Raw genomic sequence first — 20,173 nt, forward strand, 5'->3', positions numbered from 1 at the left:
TATTCTGACCCTGGCTCTCCTAACCATTATGCCCAGAAATCTTTTTAACAGTAAGTTTTTTTGTTTTTTTTTTAGGAAAATAGTGATTTTATTTCTAAAAAGAATAACTTTTTTCCCCAAAAGAATTCTGCACCTACTCCCAAAATTGATGTTTATTGTTTTCTAGCAAATTTTTAATTTCTCAAAATTTCCAAGGCTTTTTCTAGAAAATTTCTAGATTTTTTTTTTTTTTTCCCTCTAACGGGCTGGAGCTAGACTTTTTCATGCTGTAAAATTCACATGCTGCAGATTTGTAAAAAAAAAAAAAAAAAAACGGTTTGAATTGAAAATGCTCCAGTTACGTTGCATTTTTGGAGATTTTTAACGTGTGAAAACAACGGGTAACAATCAAACATAAACATTTACAGGAATTTGTCATCGTGCGTTTTTGCTGCTTCCCTAATCATTAAAATGAAAACATGTCTAGCTGATGTCCTCACACCTGACAGCTCCAAAGCTGCTGATGCAGCGAAACGACGATCATCCAGCAGCTTCCAGGGAGAAAATGAGCTGAAAGTGGCGGCGCTCCAGACGTCCCCTACAGGAAGCCCCTGGGTTTGGTGGCGTTGGTTTTGGTCGCGCCCTGCAGCGTCTTTATAGCCGGCAAGAGCCGTTCAGCTTTGGGCTGCATGGAGGAAGCGGGCCGATGGCGCGGTGCAATCCGAGCTGCTGGCGAAGTTCAGCTGCCAGGAGCCAGGCAGAGGAAAGAGGTAGAAAAAAAAAAAGTGTTTTGAGTTTGAAAAAGAATCAAAAAGTGAATTTAGTAACGTCTTCTTCAGATGTTTGTGTGCAAAATTATAATTCAGAGTTCCCTTTTCTTCTGGCAGAGCGTTATTAGATTTCCAGCTGCTGTAAGAAAACTGAAAATTTCTCCTGGGAATTTAGAAAAACACAGCAGGTGAAACGATCTGAAGGAAAGCATCAAGTTCAGCAGCTGCATTATTTTAGATCTAATGTTCCAAATTGTTCCAGACATGATATTGGAACAAAGACGCCAAGAAGTGGAATGAGGACGATGGTGCGGCGTGTTTTTAATGACTTATCGCTTTAACAAACTTATTCCTGTGATTTTAATCGCGTGTCTTATTTAACGAAAGCGCCGCAATCGCAAAACTATGTCTTCTGCTCTCTCCGCAGAAAGCTCAACCACATTGGTTTCCACCGCTCCTGTACCATCCGTTCTGCCCGCTGGGTTGGGTTAGACGATACAAACAGCCTCAGCGAAACGGATCTGCTGTCTGGAGTTTCCCTAAAGGGTCACTCAGGTTTTCTGAAGCGGCAAACAGCTGACAGATTGATGGGGAGATTCATTTGTTATTATGTGTTGGTTTCACCAGCCCTCTATCACTCCAGCACAGCCACCTTGATGTGGCAGGATTATTTCTCTCCATTATAAATTAAACACCTTTCAGGAAGTTGAACCAACAACAGAACTGAGCTGACAGGCAGCCGGATTGTTTTCCACGCCAGCTTTAAGAAATGTCACTTCCCACAATGCAACAGCAGCCGTTAGTGTTGGTTTGTAAAATTGACTTTTGCATTTTATGTCAGGCTCTGACATTATTCATCAAAACCACACCTGGATTGTTGCGTTGATTCTCTCATGCATCTTTGAGAAATCCTTCAATCTCCATGGCAACCATTCAGCTGTGCAAAATGCCTGGGTGGACTTGGCTCCGCCTTCGAGGACGAAGATCCTCCCTGGACTAGCCAGCAGCAATTAGCAGACATCTGCTGGAACTGAGTCACAGAATGTCACAATATGCAATAAAACGTATATGATACCTTTAATTATGTACTAATTATGCAATAATTCCTTTAATTAATATAATTATTAATGAAAATCCCATGTTGGACACATATTGGAACAATTTTCTTTCACCAGGTTAACTGTTCAGTCTAAAAATAAAACAAACAAACAAACCTAACCTAATAATTAGCCAAGCGTGTTCATCTAAATGAACATTTTTTCCACCATCTTTCATCAACTCCAAATTTATAACCTTCTCAAATTGCAGCTGCAAACGGCCCCCGGGCTGCACTCAGGACACCACTGGTCCAAAATAACTGGCTTTAACTTTGGATGATTTGTGTCACAAACACAACAGGGATTAACGTCGTCATTAATGGATGAAAGCGGGTCGGGAGGAAACAGCAGAGGTCCCTGCAGGCCGGATTGGTGCTTGTGCTCCCGACTGCACCAGCCGGTTGCCGGGGGAGATGAGTCACCTTCCAGCAACAACACTGGAGCTAAAATAATAACAGCTTCAAGCCAAAAGTCTTCGGCTCCGATGCTTCGGACTGAATGGACTTCCGCATTGCACTTCACATTCAATAACGTCAGCGCTTTGGGGAATCCGCCAGAGGAGCCTCAGAATCGTCTGTGTGAAACTTGAGACAGGAAGACGTGAGGATGGAGCTCTTGAAAGGGAAAATGTGTTTTCCAGCCACACAGAATCATCTTACAGCACAATAAAGTTACTGAGTTTACCTTCAGTTTTTAGACAAACTGCAGGTAACTTTTACGTCACGTATCAAAAATAACTTAAAAGAAATTTGACGTTGAAATGTAACACCTTGAAATTGGGCCTCTGTCTCTTTAAGGAGCTGCTGCTCCTTCTGAAGCTCCGCCTTCAGGCAGTCATCTCAACATGGCTCCTCTTAAACGTTCACGTTTTCTCGCTGCCGTTGCTGACCCGTGTTTTGCTCATCCAGAGTGATGGAGAACCTTCTCCGTCGTTCGTCGCTCCTCTTGTTTAGAGATCTGCAAATATCACTGCAGCAAAGCATCTTACCCTGCAATACGTAGAAAAAAATGATTATCTTTATGCATGAGCCGTTTTAATCGCTGCCTGCAGGCTCTACCTCTCTGTTGCAGTGCAGTCAGCGCGGAGTCCGTTGTTTGAACCAGTGGCATCAAGTCTAATGTTGTCTAATCTGCCTAAATTCCTTGCAAAAATGATTAGAAACCTGCAGCTCTCTCAAGTTCTTCTGAATGGACCCGACCTCTCAGGGAAAATCTCGGCAGGACACGGAAATCCGTCAGGGGTTTTGTGGCGTACGAGGATGATTAATAATACTTTAGTAATCACTCTGGGATCGTTCTTTATCTGAGAGGAAACACAGACATGTATTTAATATTCAATAAGCAGAAAATGACATTTAGGAAATTCTGAGTGCAAAAACACTGGTTACCATGGAAAAATGCAAATAAGGTTGTCAATTTTTTCTCAGACTAATTGTGTGCAACAATCCACTCTAGTTCTGCTAAATCCTCAAGCCCGTCAGTTAAAGGCTGCGGGTTCCTCTTCTCAACATTAACACTGGGATCAGGGAAGAAGAAATCCTGCAAGATTAAATTTTGCGTCATTGTGATAATTTTTCTGAATTTATTTTGTGACTTTAGCTTACCGAGCTCAGCTCCTCCAGACTAGTGGCAGCAGCTGTTAGCAAACACCTGGTGGAACGGCACTGCTGCTTGAAACTGTGGTAAAACCAGCGTTAAAGGGTCAGTGTAGAAAGGTCGTCACGACGCCCTGAAGGCGGAGTCTCGGAAAGAGCAAGAGTTTCTTAAAGAGACCGAGGCCCAATTTCAAGGCGTTAAATTGTGAAGTAAAATTTCCTTCAAGTCATGATTGATATACAGTACAGACCAAACGTTTGGACACACAGTTGTGTCCAAACGTTTGGTCTGTACTGTATGTTTGGCATTTTTCATAGCATCTCATGGTAACATGCTATAAAATGTGGTTTTGTGTGTCTGGAAAATTCAAAAAGCTTTTAGCGCGTCAGTGGGACAAAACGTTCTCGCTTCTGAACTTTAAAACTTTTTATCACAGCAGTTCATCTTCAGTGTCCCGATTTATTCTGGGATTGTCAATTATTAACTGCAATAAATGAGAAACAAAGAGGTTTTTTCCAACACACCTCTGAATCTGGGTTTGCTATTTTACCCCCCCCCCCCCGTTCTTATGCAGTAATCGTTTCTGAATAATATCTGAATTTTCTTATTAGGTGTTACTTATTAGGTATTTATTCCTTCTTTATTCCTCCACATCAGATCAGATAAAACTTGCAGGTCAGCTACTGTCCTGACCCGGTCCAACGTCTGTTCTGTTCAGTTCTGCTTCATAAAACGGAGGATTTAGTTTCTGTTATGACGCTTCCTCACGTTTCTTGGAAGCAGGGCTCCAGTAAGTAGCTGTAAGCCGTTTAAACAGGCTTAAACATTTCTGCCACTACACTACACTGCTTTATAAAGCATTAAAAACCCGACTTTATCCTGACTGGCATACAGGAAAAAAATCTTGTTGTGTTCAAGTCGTTTTCAGAAGTTGGACTTTTGGATTTCCAAGTTAGCGAAAACAACTGGGACACGCCTGGAGTCAGAATAGAAAACTTTGAGGTTACTCACCTGGTCTGACGTCAAAATCCAACATGGCCGCCGTTAGCAGTGGGTGGACAGCTAAAGGGTTTATTTCAACGTCTGTCAGTCATGTTTCAGTCAGTGAAAATCCTGCAGCAGCATTTGCATTTACACATTTTAGAGATATACAGATGCTCCAGTTAGCTTTCGTAAGATAATTATTACATATCTCAAAAATTTGCTCACAAAGTATCACTTAAAAATCTATGTGGCTTTCAGCTGACTGTCGAAGCAAAGTTGAGTTAAAACGTGACGACGCCAAGATCCGTTCCTATTTCCCAAAATGAAAATACCAAATTAAAATAACTTAAAAAAAGCAACTAATTAGGCTGGGATTCTCTTATTATTAAGAGAACTTTGATAATTAATTTTTAATGTCATGTCTCGCAGAAGGTTTTATGGTTTTCGGAAACTTTATTAAGCATTTTTAGAATAATCTTATTTTGTTTCTTAGCTAACAATTTTATGCTAAATTAAAAGTAGACAATGCAGCTCCATGTAAAACTGACTTTAAAACAGTGCTACTCAACAGTGCCCTGCAAATAAACTCTTGGATTTGATAAATAAAGGGAAATTCAGTGAATTAGCAGAGTAACTACCACTGCTTAGTCTTATAAATGTTAACTGAAACTGCAACACAGGCACGAGGGGGAAGTACAAAAAACATATATCAGCTGACACAGTCAGAATAATGATGTTTCTTTTTCCTAATTAACCAAAACTTCCTTCGCACAGAAGCCGCTGAGCTTCTGTTTCCACTGGCTGAGCGGCAAAAGTCATTCATTATTCATACATCATATATTATTTAAAGTAGACGCTGAAGTTGCTCCAATAGGAGCTGAATCGATACAAACAGCAGGATGTGCTTCTGGTAGCGACTCCTGTGCTGCTTGAGCTCCGATTGGCAATTAAATCCTGCAGACCAACAGTTTATTTAATCCAAATTTACTTGTTCATAAAAAAAATAAAAAGGAAAAGAAAATGTGTGCAGGGCGTGCTTAAATAATAAGGTGAAACTTGCACAACGCAGAAGCAGCACATTTTCTCTGTGACAATGCAGGCAAAGGAAGTCAGTGAAATTCAGGCTTAAAATCTTGACTTTATTCCTCTGAATGTGGAAAAGGTAAAAGTTGCAAAAGTATTCAGAATGCTTGAAAATGTACCTTTTTTTTTGTCTTTTTCATCTTTCATCTATGACCTTGAGTATGCTGTGTGGGATTTTCTGTGACCTGTGAAGTGGGAGGGAAACAGTTTTCAAGTTTCCTTTCACAACCAGGAATCTGAAAAGTGTGACATATGTTTGGGTCAGTCATAAACAGTGTGTGTAATTTCATTTTAGTATAAAGCCAGCTCTTCTGTGAAGTTTAGTTTGTTAAAGAACATCAGCACAAACAGCAACACGAAGAACAAGATACACGGCAGAGAAGAGAGGTCCGCGAGAAAGTTGAGTAAAGATTTACATTTGGGGTAAGTTATAAAACAAAACGCCAATCTTTGAACATCAGACCTGAACATGGAAGGGGCGTGGAATTGCTACAAATCTGTCAAGACATGGGAAAATCAAAAATTGTGGCAGAAGAAAAACAAAACAGGAGAGCAGCAGTGAAAAGATCAAACCATATGTTGGTATCGTCCAACTGCGAAATTTCCCAGCTATAGTCGAACATTTCCGCCTGGTCTTGTGTAAAGCTGGTCTAGATGTAAACTCCTGAAAGCTGCGATATGTAACTTTTATATTTGTTAAAGCTTTCAGTTTGCCATGGAAATATAAAATGATCTGTGAAAAGACCGATCTCCTCTGCCTCCTCCTACTACAGCAATCTGCAGAAGTGCTCTCGGTCAAAACCAACCAATCAGAGGCAGAGGCAGCAGGCCTCCAGGCAGCGTTGTCAATCACCAAGTGATTGTGCTGCTAAATGTGCTTGTGGTAGAGAAACAACGTACTGTTACGGGAACACTGTTTATCTGACGTCGTCGGGGCCATGCTAACGAGTGTTAGCTTTCATGTCAGGCTACGCCCACACTAAGAAGCTGTAGTTTGACTATCTGTGAGCACAAGAGTGACAACCTGCCGAGTGGTGTACTGTAAGGTGGTACTGGTGGTACTTGATTTTTTTACCCCCTTACCTCCCTCCCCCCACCAATTTATCTGCAAGACAAAGTTAAAATTTTAGCAAATATGTAAAAAACAAAAACCCTTCTTATATAAAAGGTGCAGCGTGGAGTTTTAAGAGTTACAGTTAATATGACTGGAGGGGCTAAAACAAACGTTACAACATATCATTTCTCTTCTTCCTTACATTTTCACATCGCTTTGTGTCGGCTTATCGTGTTATTCTTGCAAAAGTACATTTAAGTTTGTGGTTACAATTTGTTAAAAAATTTAAATAAAAGAGAGTGAAGAGTTTCTCTAGCGACTCTACGGCTGTATGTGAGAAAATCCAGAGGACCAAAAGATTTTGACTAAATCCACTTTATTACATCTGTGCAACTTTTCTTCCACTCTGAAAGATGAATCTTGTTCTTTCAAGATTCCTTCAGCCGGGCAACGACTGCAGCCTTTCCTTCATTGAACTGGGAATGAAAGTGGAATTGCTCGGCTTTTAGCGGCGAACGCCGCTTTCATCCTTTGTGTTACGAAGGCTGAAGCTGCTGATCGAACTGGATGAAGGCAGAAACCTGAGAGACCTCACATGAAATGATTTTTTGTGTCTTTTTCTGAGCAGATGGATTCGTAGACGCTGATAACATTGAAGAGTCACATTTACATGCAAAGGAATACAAATCTGTACACATGAAAACAACTATAATAAGGTCTGAGCTTCACATTTGACAGTTTGTTGAGACAAAAAGCAAAGATCCCCTTTGTGAAATATAATCTTCAAAACATTTCATGTCAAAATTTCTTTCACTTCCATTTTTTATAACAGAGCTGCACAACAATAAATTGTGCCATATTTTTGTAATGAAACAAAGTCACCTTTATAAAGCAGCTATTGCTCAGTAGCATAATACATTTCCATGGCAACATAGAAATGAAGTTTACGTATTGCTTTGACAACATGTGTACAGACATTTGTTGTCGATTGTCTTTTTTAGGACATTTTTTGCTGATGAGGAAATAAAAAGGTACAATGAAAATAGGTTTTTGATTAAAAAAAACAAACAATTTTTTTCTACCTCCAGGAAAAGAAAATCATAATGATAAAAAAAAAAAAAAAAAAAGAAGTTTCCTAATAAGTCTGTAAACACCAACTAGTGGAACAGATGAAGGTTTGGCCCGTCCAGCGTAGATGCAGATGGAGTCTTTTATTTGTAATCAGTGGAAATGTCAAATGTGAAGTAAAACACAAACTATTCGTCTTTTCATAGCCAAGTTTTTACAGTAAGTAAAACTTATGGAAATGTTGACTTTAGCTTTAAATCAGCTTTAAATCCATCAAACTCGGCTTGATTTGAGCTGTTAAGAGGAAGAGACAAATCCTGGCGTTATAACTGAAGATACATTTACTCAATTTTTTTAATACGACAAACGTGCAAAATCCTTTGGGGTCTACCATGAATGACATCCCTCTCCTACGAAACTAAAAACTTTATTTGCTTGATTTTAGTTTTCTTTTTAACTTCTTGGAAAACCCACTGAAGACCTACGAAGTACTTAAAGTGTGTAGGAAGTTACAATTTAGCCTCACGTAAATCGTCTTCGCAGTTAGTTTTTCTGTCTCGCTTCTGCCAGCGAGAAGTCGCTAAATATTTCCGCTAGCATCAGCGGCGACGTTACGCTTGCGTGTGAGGAAAGGTCGTCTCTTTAAACGGCCGGTCCGGATACTTTTCAAGTGCGGTTCTGTGAAGTCCTTAGCAGTAACAGTTTCTTTACCAGACGATGAAAGGCGGTATTTTCATCGTTAGCTTGCGAGAAAAGTATGTAAATCCAGCCTAGTCAGACGTGTGCTGTGCACATCCACCTCATGAAATTATTTAGTGATCTTACATGACTTTGACACCTAGAAAGTGGAGAAAAATTAATTCTTGGTGGAGTTAGGACAGACAAATGAGTCGCAACGCATCGCCAGAAAAACCAGGTCAAATGTGACGTGGTGTCATGTTTTAGTGATTGAGTATTACAAACTGTGACCAGGAGTTTCTTTATACATTGTGCACAACTTTGTAGCAAAACTTTCAAAGGACGATATGAATAGATGTTTTAATCCCCAAAAATGTGAAAATCCTTAAAGCTGAGATGGAACAAAATGGCGACCAGAGGTCAGCTTCTCTGTTGTCACATGATTGGAACGTCGACGTGCTTACAAACCTAATTTTCTCTTAAACTGCGTTTTTTTATTTCCTCGATCTGACTGAAAAAATGGTTAACTCTCAAATGACCGAGTGTTCCTCACACAGTAACAACTACCACACTGAAGAGTGTTGTGGTTTTCTTTGGTACAGTACATTCACAGATTGGAAAATGGCTGGGGTTTTTTTTTTTTTTTTGACCAGTCAAAATTAAAATCTACCAGTTCACATCAGTGGATGATTTTTGGATGCATCTCAAATAAAAGGTAAATAAAATAAAAACACATTTTTGTAGAATCATGGAGAGCTTTGCTACGTTAGGACAAGTTCAGGAGTTTTCTCAGATATGAGTATCTTGTTTATATTACATTACAGCACAAAAATCAAGGAAATATGTGTTTGGTTGATCTTCTTTCATCTTTGCCTCTTGGTAATGAATTTTAGCTGTAAAATAATTTGTAGGTTGAGGCAAGTATTTGGATTCCAGATCAGATCTTGACATCAGTGGCAGTTCTGTGCCTTAACTCTCATTAGTCTCATTATCCACCCACTGTTCTGCAAATTTTAAATAAAAATGTGAAAATGCTGACGAAAAGAAGCTGCGAATTAGCTGTGTTCTCAGTTTCTGATTCCAAGCGAATCGACCCGGTTACGCTAAGACCCGCCTCCTGGCTCTGATTGGTTGCTTCTGATAGGAAGTGTTGCTTTCCTGCAGATGGCAGTAGGACCACAGGGAGGAAGCAGGCTTGATTTCCCCCCCCCCCACACAGATTATAATCTGACATAAGGACAGTTTTAACAAAATGTAAGAAACATTTTTATTATTATTAATGAAAGTGAAATTTAACAGGTTTTCCAACAGCAAAATAACAACAACAAAACATTAATTTGTTACAGCAAAGAAAAAAAAATCAAGCAAACCCAACCAGTTTTTATTATTATTATTATTTTTGACCCTAATTTTATTTTCAACAACACAAGAAGTACTTCCAAAAACACATCTATATACACAACATGTTCTTTCTTCTTAAAAATAAATTATTAAAAAAAATATCCAATAAAATCAATTCTGACTCGTAACTCTTCCATCCTTCAAACCCAACAATCCAAACTCGATTATAGGGAGAGTTTCGAAGAATTCTGCATGCAGGTTGACATAAAATAAAATAAGATGAAGGGAGATTAAAACAGGGAGCCTTTAAAACGTTTCTCTTTTCTTTTTAGGCCAGGAGGTTTCAGAGGAGGCCGACGTAGATGCGAAAAAGTCAAAAGCGCCAACAGTTTATCGTCATTCAGTCGCTGCGCAAACAAAAAGCCCAAACAGAATCACAGCTTCTGTCGTCGCAAAGAGCTTCCGATCTGTTTTCACTTGATTTTCCCCTCCATTTGTTTCCTCTTCTCGTCGTTTCATTCTGTCAGAGAAACAGAAGACAGAGCAACGCGATTAGCGCAGAGGCCTTCAGCTCATTCACAATCTCGGCGCTTCGCAGCCATTGTTGGAAACGGCAAGCAGGTTAAAAATAGCGAGGAAAGCCGTCATCAGTTCCCACGGGGACGTAGAGAGGTCCCGTTTCTTTTAGCAAATACAGAACTCAAGCTGACTGCGTTTCACCCTCTCAGCTTTAACTGAGAGAGTGAAATAGGTTATAGAACAAAATACAACTTTTGTTTTTGCATAAAACACATTTTAAAACCAAATCGAAATCGAAATCAGAATCAGCGCCAGACCGCGCACAAGGTCTGCGGGACGGTTAAGAAAATATGCAAAGAGATGGACGGATTTTTAAAAAAAACCCAGTTTATTCCGTCAAAAAAAAATCATTTCCGTTTCAAATCCACAGTAAAGGCGTGAAACTCGTTTTCCTTTTGGGCCACACCAAGATCATGGGTGTCCTTAAAGGGCCGGTTGCGACAAACGTATTGATAACAGCCTTTAAAATGTTAAAACATTTACAAATAGCTGTGCCTGCATTCAATAAGGACTTCTTAATATTAAATAACTTTGAAATTTTTTTCACACTGACCACTCAATCCAGGAGTTCATGACTGGTTTTGTGATTTTTTTTGTTTGTAATCAAAAATCACTGATTTTGTGGAGCCAGTTGAAAAACTGAGAGAAGCTTTGAGATATTTATGCTTCTGTGTGATGGTAAAATAACTTTACCTTGATATCAAGTAAAGCTGAGGCAGCAGTGGAGTAGAAGTAAGACACACTGCCACCTTCAGGTTGATGTTAGCATCACATTAAACCCCAATGATTTTTGACCAGTTTTGCAAAAAAAAAAAAAAAAATTGCAATAAACTCACAATTAGTGTGAAAAAACGCTGGGATCTGTCGAGTTTGCATGAATTTCTGCGAAAATCTAGAGGGAGTGATGGGTGTAACTTGACAGTGAGAGGATAAAACCTGCTCTGATATGATTGATAAAATAATCTAGAGCAGGGGTCCCCAAACTTTCTCCTGTGAGGGCCACATAACTTGTCCCTTCTCTGATGGGGGGCCGGGGTCATTTTGTAACAGAAAAAGTGTGACGATTGTAAGAGTGCTAAACATAAAAATGTATTGTTTTTCAGAAAGCACAATCAAATAACCTTTTCTGGATTCTTCAGAGAACAAAAGTCAGGAAATAACACTATTTATGAAATAAATAATAACCAAATAACACTGGGTTCTCCACATAAAAAAAAGGGTTAGGGTCAATTATATGCATGTATAAAATAGTTACTAACTAGTAGTTAATAATAAATAAAGTTCATTACTGAGGAACATTTATTTTATTGCAAAAGTCCAACTTATCAAATAAAAATGCACATATATGAAAATACTCTGGTATTGTTCAGGGGGCCGGACCAAATGTGGAGGCGGGCCGCATCTGGCCCGCGGGCCGTAGTTTGGGGACCACTGATCTAGAGAGTATAGAGGGCCACATGAGGGGCCACAGCGGGCCAAGCCTCAAGTTTGACACATGTGCTGTAGTTCATATGAAGCATATAAAGCATCGTTGGCATTTTGTCAGTTCTGCACATTTAGGTGATGATGACCTTTTTGCAGCCAGACCTCTGGGAGACTTTGGGCCACTTATCTATAAAAGATAAGTAGAGAGCAAAGGCAGGTCAGAAATGATTGTGAAATTATTAAATTGAAGAACTCCGAGGTGATTCTTATTTTTCGTTTTAATACAATTTGGAGAAGTCATCTTGGTGCTGCAAGATTTCAAAGAGCCAATTTATGCCGACTAAATTAGCCGAGCCAATCCTGAAAGAAGAAGAAGAAGAAGGAATATTCGGTTGCAAAGACACATTCTGATGGCGTCTGCAACTAAACCTGAGAACTTTTTGTTCTCTTCTGCCTCAAAGACGAGACGGGGGGGGAGTATTAATTTGAAGTTCCAATCTTATTTGTTCAAAGAAACTTGAATGGGAACTGCAGAGCCTGTAAAGACCAGGAAAGAACTAATAACTGAGCTTTGAGTTCCTGAGAAGAAGAACTGTAGTTCTTTTCTGGTATTTAACTTCAGGAAAGTCAGAATCTCAATATGCATTTGATTATCTGTTGACAATGGGAGACTCGACGTTTTCAGAACATTTTTCACAGATATAAGAAACATAATTCGTCTCCAATGATGATGGAAAATATGCTTTTTGAAGAACTGACTTCTGTTTTCTACCACTTCAAATGAACAAGTAAAAACAATAAAACATCTGTAATATGACTTTGAGATAATTGTCAAATTATCCATAAAACAATTTTTACAGACATGAAACTCAACAGAAAAAACAGACTGGGTGTATTTTGTGCTCTTATAGTGAAACCAGCCACATTCATACTGCATGCATACCATTATCACTTGGTATTGTTATCGCCAATACCGATAACAATACCGATAACAATACCTCACATACAATGTGATGCATCATTAAACTTCTGACCTGTTAGGAGTTCCTTTGGTTTTTTCTTTTCAATTATTTTGACAGAAAACATTGATAAGCGTCCACAAAATACTTATATTCTACATTTTACAATATAATACTTATTATATATTATAGCAACATATTGATTTGGACCGATTTGTGTGAATTGTTTAAAGTACAAAATAAATATTCATTGAGAATAATCTAATTTTTTCTACAGTAAAGTTGAGAAACTACAATACAAAAACAAAATAAAATTTCGAGAGGGAATCTATGATCTGTAAGATCATATGGATCCTGCTAGGATTTTTACTTGTTTCAGGTTTGAGGAATCTTCAGGTTTCCTTCATGGATTCCTGCAGATTTTCACAACTTCCTGATACGATTCTAACTACAAAACTCAAAATAAGACTGAAAGGAAGCCTTTCTTTCTGCGTGGCAGAAGCAACTCAAAGGACTTATTAATAACTTATATGTTTACTGTAGTGTCAGTCTGGTGTTCATTGATTCATGACGAACTGGAACAGGAAAAGATTCAACAGTCAGTAACTGTGAAGGATGAAGAAGAAGAAAAGAATGGAGAAGATTTTTCTGACAAAATTAAAAACAATCACAAGCCTGAGAAGAGCGTTTCCTTGGAAACAAAAGGTTCCCGAGCGTTTTGCTTTTTCTAATTTCAGCCTTTTTCACACTCAGGGAATCTGTTTGATGGGTAAAATTTTAATGTTAAAAACATTAAACAGGTACTGCTGGATAGCAGGGATGCCAGACGGTATTTGATGGCATTAATGCCAATAAAGGGTTTTCTGCAACATTCCTCCTTAAATTGGGAATAACTTAATTATCTCAAAATGGTGCTTGTATATTTTCATGTAGTCTTTTGGAGGTAATATATTATGTCCAGCTTTTTGAGCTCAACCCACAAAACTTCCTAAAGAACTAAGATCTGGATTTGTGACGTCCACTTAGAGAGACTGACTTTTGGTCAACATTTTGTCAAAGAACTGACTTTTGACAGACAGATATTGTGCAGATGCTTTAGTTTAAGAAAACATGAGGGGCGCATGCCTTCGCTCTGTGAAATTCTCAAAAACTAGCAGCATCTGAGTTAAATAGAGAATATATGTACATAAACTTTAGGGCCAACACTGAGCCACAAACTTCAGATTCCCATCGGAGCAAAACATGGAAGTGGGAAAAAAGTCCCTTTCCTTTAATATTGCAGCCTGAGTATTGAACCCGGGGCCGTCTTTAGGTTTAAAGCTGCTTTCCTGCAGGAAAGCAAAGTCAGCTTTGGAATATTTTAGCAAGTCGATGTTTTCTTGCTCTCTTCAGCTCGCTGCACCTTCAAAAACGTTTCTATATTGTTTTCCTTCTTTACTTCCACGCCTCCATCCGTGTTACTTAAGAAAATAAACTCGGTCAGCGAGACGAACAGCTTTAAAAATCCTACATTTTAAATACGCTTCCTCAGCAAATTGGGATGGTTGAATCTTGAACAGTAAATCTCGGCACATTCTTCCCTCAATGTGACAAAGTGGTTGCAATCCTTCACTTAAAGGTTATTGTCCTCATTTCCTGTCTCCATAGATGTGTGAAACAATGTACGATAAAATAAAACAGGCACTAGGATCTTTTATTAGCTTACCAGTGCTTACGCACCAACACTTACCTCACAGCTTGGCAGATCCTCCCTAGTAACTCTTTAGCACCCTTAATATTAACTTCCTTGCTCTGAAATAACATTTTTATAATTCCCAGCTTTTTATTTGGATCTCGTTGCTGTTGGAGCAAAACTGATATCAGGAAGGAATCAAACAGGATTTCATGTGATAGATCAACACAGGGGAAAAGGTTGGTAGCACAATTCCTTTTAAGAGCCTGTTGTTGGTATTAAAAGCAGATTTTGCATAAGAATTTGTGGGAGAACTCCTAAAATGACCATTTCTTGTTGCGTTCATAATGGAAAACATTTCCTTTTTGGTTTTATAATTGCAACAGTGAAACGGGTCAACTCCACAGCTGCACGCTGCAAACCTCTGGCCTAGTTAAAGTCCATGCCTTAATTTGCGGCAATACTTGAATATTGACAGATAATTTTTTCATTCAATCTGACTGGGTTTGAGTTGCTTTGTTAAGGAAAATAAGATTATCTTTCAGTCTCTGGACGTACAGTACACTTCAAAACACTTTCAGCTGGAACTGAAAAAAAAATCTGAAAATAATACATCATCTTTATGATTTCTACGTCATAAAATCTTCTTGAAACCTCAACAAAACAGATTAATATTTGTGGTTTACAAAAAGACAACATGTGAAAACAACATGTGTAAATTTGCAAAACACTCCAGATGTGATTATTATTTGATTCCATGCCATCTTTGACCATTTTATTTGGCTGTAATTTCATGAAATTTATTTACGTCATATAAAAACCTTTTTGGCTTATTGGTGGAGTTAAGTATGAGTCTATAAAAAAAAAAAACCCTGTTAATTCTCACTAACAGATGCTGTGTGAAACAGTGTTAAAACTGCTTTCTTGTTCCGCTGTTTGGATCATCAGGAAATCACATAAAAATATTTCTTTGACGTTATTTTCTGTTGTGCTGGCAGACTTCACGTGAAAACCACTTTAACAGAGTAAACAACATGCAGCTTTTCATTCAGCGTCTCTTCTCTCCTTCCCTTTTTTCTCCTTTCAGCTCTGTGAACCAACGCTGCTGCAGTCTGCACTAATTGTGAAGGCCATTCCGGCGCTCTGCAGCTTTAATCGCCGTCTATTCAGTCCCATGTTTGCTCCGAATGTTTGCGTGACTTCCTGCTCATGGGCAATCCACCTGGAAATTGAGCTGCTCCTCAGAGGAATCCCTCCATTACACAAGAAACGGTGTCGTATCGAGCCGTTTAATCCGGACCGCCTCCACCTCAGTTATGCATTGAAATGATTTTCGGAACGTGGAGAAGCCCAGGCTTGAATCAGGAAACATTTTGAAAGCTGATCGGCTCAATCAGCCCTTTATGCTCTTCCAATTAACTTGATAATTGATCCATTTCCGAATAGATGAGTGAAAATAGGCCGTGTAAATGTTAATGTCTGTTAATGTCATTATTGTCTGAAATTAGAGGCAGGCAGCTCAGGATAGCTGTACTGTATCTCTTAAACGTGAAATAAATATTTTTAATTTTAATCTAAAGTGTTTTTCAAAATGCTGTCATGTGTTAAGATGAAGATCTAAGTTCCCTAGAAAATACACAAGGAGACGGCTGTTTTTCTAATGCTACCTGTGCCAAATATTAGCATAAAACGCTAAAGACAGCTAGCATAAAAAGTTAAAGACATAGTTGCCTTGTATACTAACTCATTTGTCTGTGTCTAACATTAACAACTTAACTGTTAGTGAACAAAATATTTAGCTCCAATCTTAATATTTAGCTAGCAAACTAAATATTTAGTTACCAAGGTAAATATTTAGCTCAGAGCTAAGCATTTAGCCAAGATACAAATTCGCTTTCTGAGGACTATCAAATTAAAAGCTGGGTTTTGCAAACCCCTAAATGAACTTATCTAAATATTTAGCTCGTTATCTGGGATATTTAGCAATCCCAGCTAGCAAGTTTGAAACATTGATGAATCAATACGGTGAAAATACGAGTTTGATCAATTAACCCCCAGTTTTTTCTGCTATGACAGGCTAAATAATCCAAATGTTATTGTTAATTGTTGTGAATGTTTGGCTGTAACTTGACATTTTTCTCACAGAGTAACCCCGGACAAACTGAAAATTAAAAATACCATTCAGAAGTTGTGTGTCCTGTTGTTTATGCCGACATATCATCAGTAGGAAACAGCACAACGCAGGTAATTTGAGTTAACGACATACATTGAATATTCCTAGTTTACGGGCTAAAAGCTGTTTAGTCAGCCAATTAAACACTTCTGCTATTATGAAGGAGATGCATTTCACACGCTTTACTGCTCAATGGTGGCACAAAACACTTGGCACTGGAGGCAAATCTATCAGCCAGCACCTATAGTACAACATGTTGGCTCTACTCAGACTGGTAACTTGCAACACTTGCCTAAAAAGGGTTCACATTTAAACTGTTTTGCCTTCTCACGTGTATCATGAAAATGCCTTTGCTACCAATACAGCAATAATAGCCACCCTTGCAAACTAGAAAAAAAAAATTCACTGCTTAAGACAAAGCTGGACAACGTTCATCTTCGTCCCTGGCTCACTTTTTTGCCAGTCTTTTGCTTTGATATAGGCCTTAAATTTGATTCACAATGATCTCTCGAAGGTCTTAAAAAGTCTTAAATGTGAGCTGGTGGAACCTGGAGTAACCCTGAAAATGTTAATCAAGCGAGACTCATCAATAACATATTATCATGGTAATTTTTTAAAACATGTTATTTAAAAGCGATTGCCATCATGCGGCAAAGCTAAAAATGTTCACATTAACGACAACAGGATCACACACAAAGGGAAGAAACAAGAATCATTGGCTTTCTGCCTGATGTTTAGACTGCTGGAATAGTCAAAATATTTAGAGGACACTACATCTACAGTACACTAAACACTCAGAATTACTAATCCTCACTTCCTTTATCAGCAACGGCTGCACAAACATATGGGGGCTGTTTGATGATGGTGTGTTTCGGACAAATAAAAGTTAATTTGTGTTTTTAATCCTCCTCCAGAGGGGTCTCCTTTACGCAGCACAGACCGCTTTGAAAGGCTTATAGTCTGCTGACCCTCCGCCTTGTGCTTGATGACAGCAGCTTTACAGTCAGGTTATTCAGCTGCTTTAAATAAGAAAACATAATCCTTAGTCTGCACACCCCATCTTCATTACAGCAGCTTGTTGTGCAGCCAGAACAGTTTTCATTCTTTTGTCCTTTAGCAATGTCTCATTTTTTTTGTCTCTCAGCTTCTATGACCTTTTTCCAAGTCATTGTCACTAAGACTCATCAGACACACAAGTGAATCTGAGGAAGCGCAGGCTCGCTGTCTGAAAGGTGTTTTCGCTGCCATTTCCTGGAACTCCACAGTCTCCAACTTTTTAGCTTGGCTAACAAAACAAACTGCAGCTACTGGAACATGTGAAAAAGTTTGATGGCTCAGTTATTCGGGTCTTGCGTCCCTCAAGGAGAACGCTTGTTGGAGAAGCTTTGTTACATTCATTCTGATTTATTCTATTTAAAAAAAACATTTATTCCTCCCTTTCATTCCTTCTTTGAATAATTATTCCCCCTGACTGTGGATGCTGTGCAGCTAGAAGGATTTTTGCCGTTACCTTTTTTCTCATCTTTGTGACAGTTATGATGGGTAACCATAGCAACAACATGCTTTTATTTCTTTTATTTTTTATTCCAGGGTGTCCCTGTAGCCTTAAAAAGTCGTGTATCTAAAATTGAATCTTTAAAATGTCTTAAATTAATAAAAATTAAAAAAACTTACAGGGTTTAAATTTTACCATGAAGAGAAATTTTAATCTTGCAAGTAGTCAAGAATTTGACATCAAAAATTTGAGTCGCACTCAGACGTTCTAGCTAGCTAATACTTTTACTAGCTAGATAGCTGCGCTGCGTCTGTCAGCAGAACAACAAATGACAGCAAGAGACGAAACCAAACACACACACCACACATAGCAACAAAAGTTGAGTGCTACAAAAAGTCCTCAGAAATGTCACAATGTTTGCTACGGTAAATTTTAATACAGGAGGATCAGCCAATCACCCTCTTTTTTCTTTTGGTCTTAAATATCATTACATATGGCAATAAAAAAGGTCTTAAAAAGTCTTGAATTCAACTTGCTGAAACCTGCAGATGCCCCGAGTTTCAAGTGCTAACGGATTAGCTAAATGTAGAGGCTGAAGCTAATGGCTAATCCAAATGAAGACAGGACTGAAATCACCTTCTCTTATCAGAAAACAGCTAACTCTGTTGGGGTGTTTCAGAGTGTGCGTGTACGTGTGTGTGTATGGTGACTGTAAAGTGCTTTGGATTCCTAGGGGACAGAGAAGCAGGTGATTATTCAACAGAGAAATGGAGGTAGGAGTTGGTGCTCTTCCTGTTTGTAAAATTTAAAGCCTTCACCATCATAATACTTACGGCTCAAGCTTGCTGGACGGCATAACGCTTTGTTTCAACATTTAGAGGGGAAGAAGATTTCACCACGCCCAATTAAAAGTAAATTTACATAAACTGCTAGTGACCAGAATGGCCTTAAGGAGGGAAATCTTTGTCTCCTCTCAGACTTTCCTTTCAAGACCAACTAATCTTCAATTATACTAAATTAAGATGCCAAGATGTCACATATTGTGGGTAAAACTGTTCGCCTCAAAGAACATGGACTATTCCCTTAAAACCCTCCACAGCGCTCCAATTGGTCTAATTTACTGGATGGTTATTACGATATTTAAAACATTTCCATTTTAAATATCATCCTCACCACACAGCCTGGCAGCAAATTTAGCAAAATTTGGGACTAAATGTCTCACTGCTTGGATGAAAAGAACCCAAAAACATACAACTTTGATTTATCTTATCTCCTGTTTGCAGAACCTCAAGCCTCATCGCTCAGAGACGACTGATAATGGACACGAGTTTAAATTCTGCACGAGTGTTTCAACTGTTCATGAAAACCTAAAACTGTCTCATTCGACTCCAACGGACTCTGGAGGACGTGTGAGACTTTAAATGTCAAGACTGGCATTTGTAGAAATGAAATTCTCCTACCTCAGGCAAATGTTAACCAATTTTATCTGAATTATTTTTCCCTCTAAATCTTTTTAATTTTTTGGGGGTTTTGCATTCACAGAGCCCAGCAAACTTACTCACACACCCCCCCATCATATTTTGCTCTTCCCATAATTGTTTTAAGTCCTCAGAGGGTTTTCCAGTAAGATCAAGACACAGCTACCCTATGGTATTTAGGTCCAAACTTTGACTAGGCCACACCACAATCTGTACTATTATTATTTAGCTGATTTTTTGTGTTATTTGTCCTGCTGCATATCCCAAGAGTGCTTCAGCTTATGCTGGTTCAGCATTTTCTGGTAGAAGGCAGACATTTTTAATTCCCTAACTTACAACTACTGTAATTTATTATTCTTGTTATTATTTAGTTCAGCTACCGGGGCAGCAAAGCAGATCCAGATCATCCAACTTCGGACACCATAATCGATTAGCTAATATTATGTCCTTTTCATAATATGTTCTATGCAGGACTTATGTCCCCACCCATAAAGTCCCACTTTTGTCTCACCAACCCCCAGAATATGTTCCCTAAAGTCAAGTGGTCATCAAGACATGACCACAAAATGTTACTATTTTTGGTCTAGTTTCTAAAGCAAATGTCTTATTATTCTTGAAATTAGACAAAACAAGCTTACAAGTAACTTTTGAGCAAGAACTTTTAGCTTGTTTTAAGTAGATAATTCCTTAATATTGATGAAAAGAACAAGACAGTTTTACCATATTATGAGTTATAATATAT

The 20,173-nt window shown here is 38.5% G+C and overlaps 1 protein-coding gene and 1 long non-coding RNA gene across 5 annotated transcripts in view; both read right to left on the bottom strand.

Annotated features, from left to right (window-relative positions):
* Positions 1-249: 249 nt before the first annotated feature.
* LOC116726695 (uncharacterized) lies at positions 250-3,676 on the bottom strand. Of its 4 annotated transcripts, none has more exons than XR_004340650.1 (3): positions 3,235-3,676; positions 1,619-3,149; positions 250-722 (listed from the first exon to the last, which is right to left on the bottom strand). It is a non-coding gene; the product is annotated as an uncharacterized LOC116726695 (long non-coding RNA). The 4 variants fall into 4 exon arrangements; XR_004340649.1 differs by having other exon boundaries at positions 1,619-2,835; positions 2,905-3,676; XR_004340651.1 differs by having other exon boundaries at positions 1,619-2,430; positions 2,616-3,676.
* A 6,002-nt stretch (positions 3,677-9,678) lies between these two features.
* Positions 9,679-20,173, bottom strand: part of uts2r (urotensin 2 receptor) — a 58,444-nt gene continuing 47,949 nt past the window's right edge. The window contains exon 4 of the mRNA XM_032575303.1: positions 9,679-10,170. Within this exon, the coding sequence (XP_032431194.1) occupies positions 10,166-10,170 (5 nt within the window). The 3' untranslated portion in view covers positions 9,679-10,165. The remainder of the gene's footprint in view (positions 10,171-20,173) is intronic.

The sequence above is a fragment of the Xiphophorus hellerii genome, chromosome 10 (assembly GCF_003331165.1).
Source record: "Xiphophorus hellerii strain 12219 chromosome 10, Xiphophorus_hellerii-4.1, whole genome shotgun sequence".
In the NCBI taxonomy this organism is placed as follows: domain Eukaryota; kingdom Metazoa; phylum Chordata; class Actinopteri; order Cyprinodontiformes; family Poeciliidae; genus Xiphophorus; species Xiphophorus hellerii.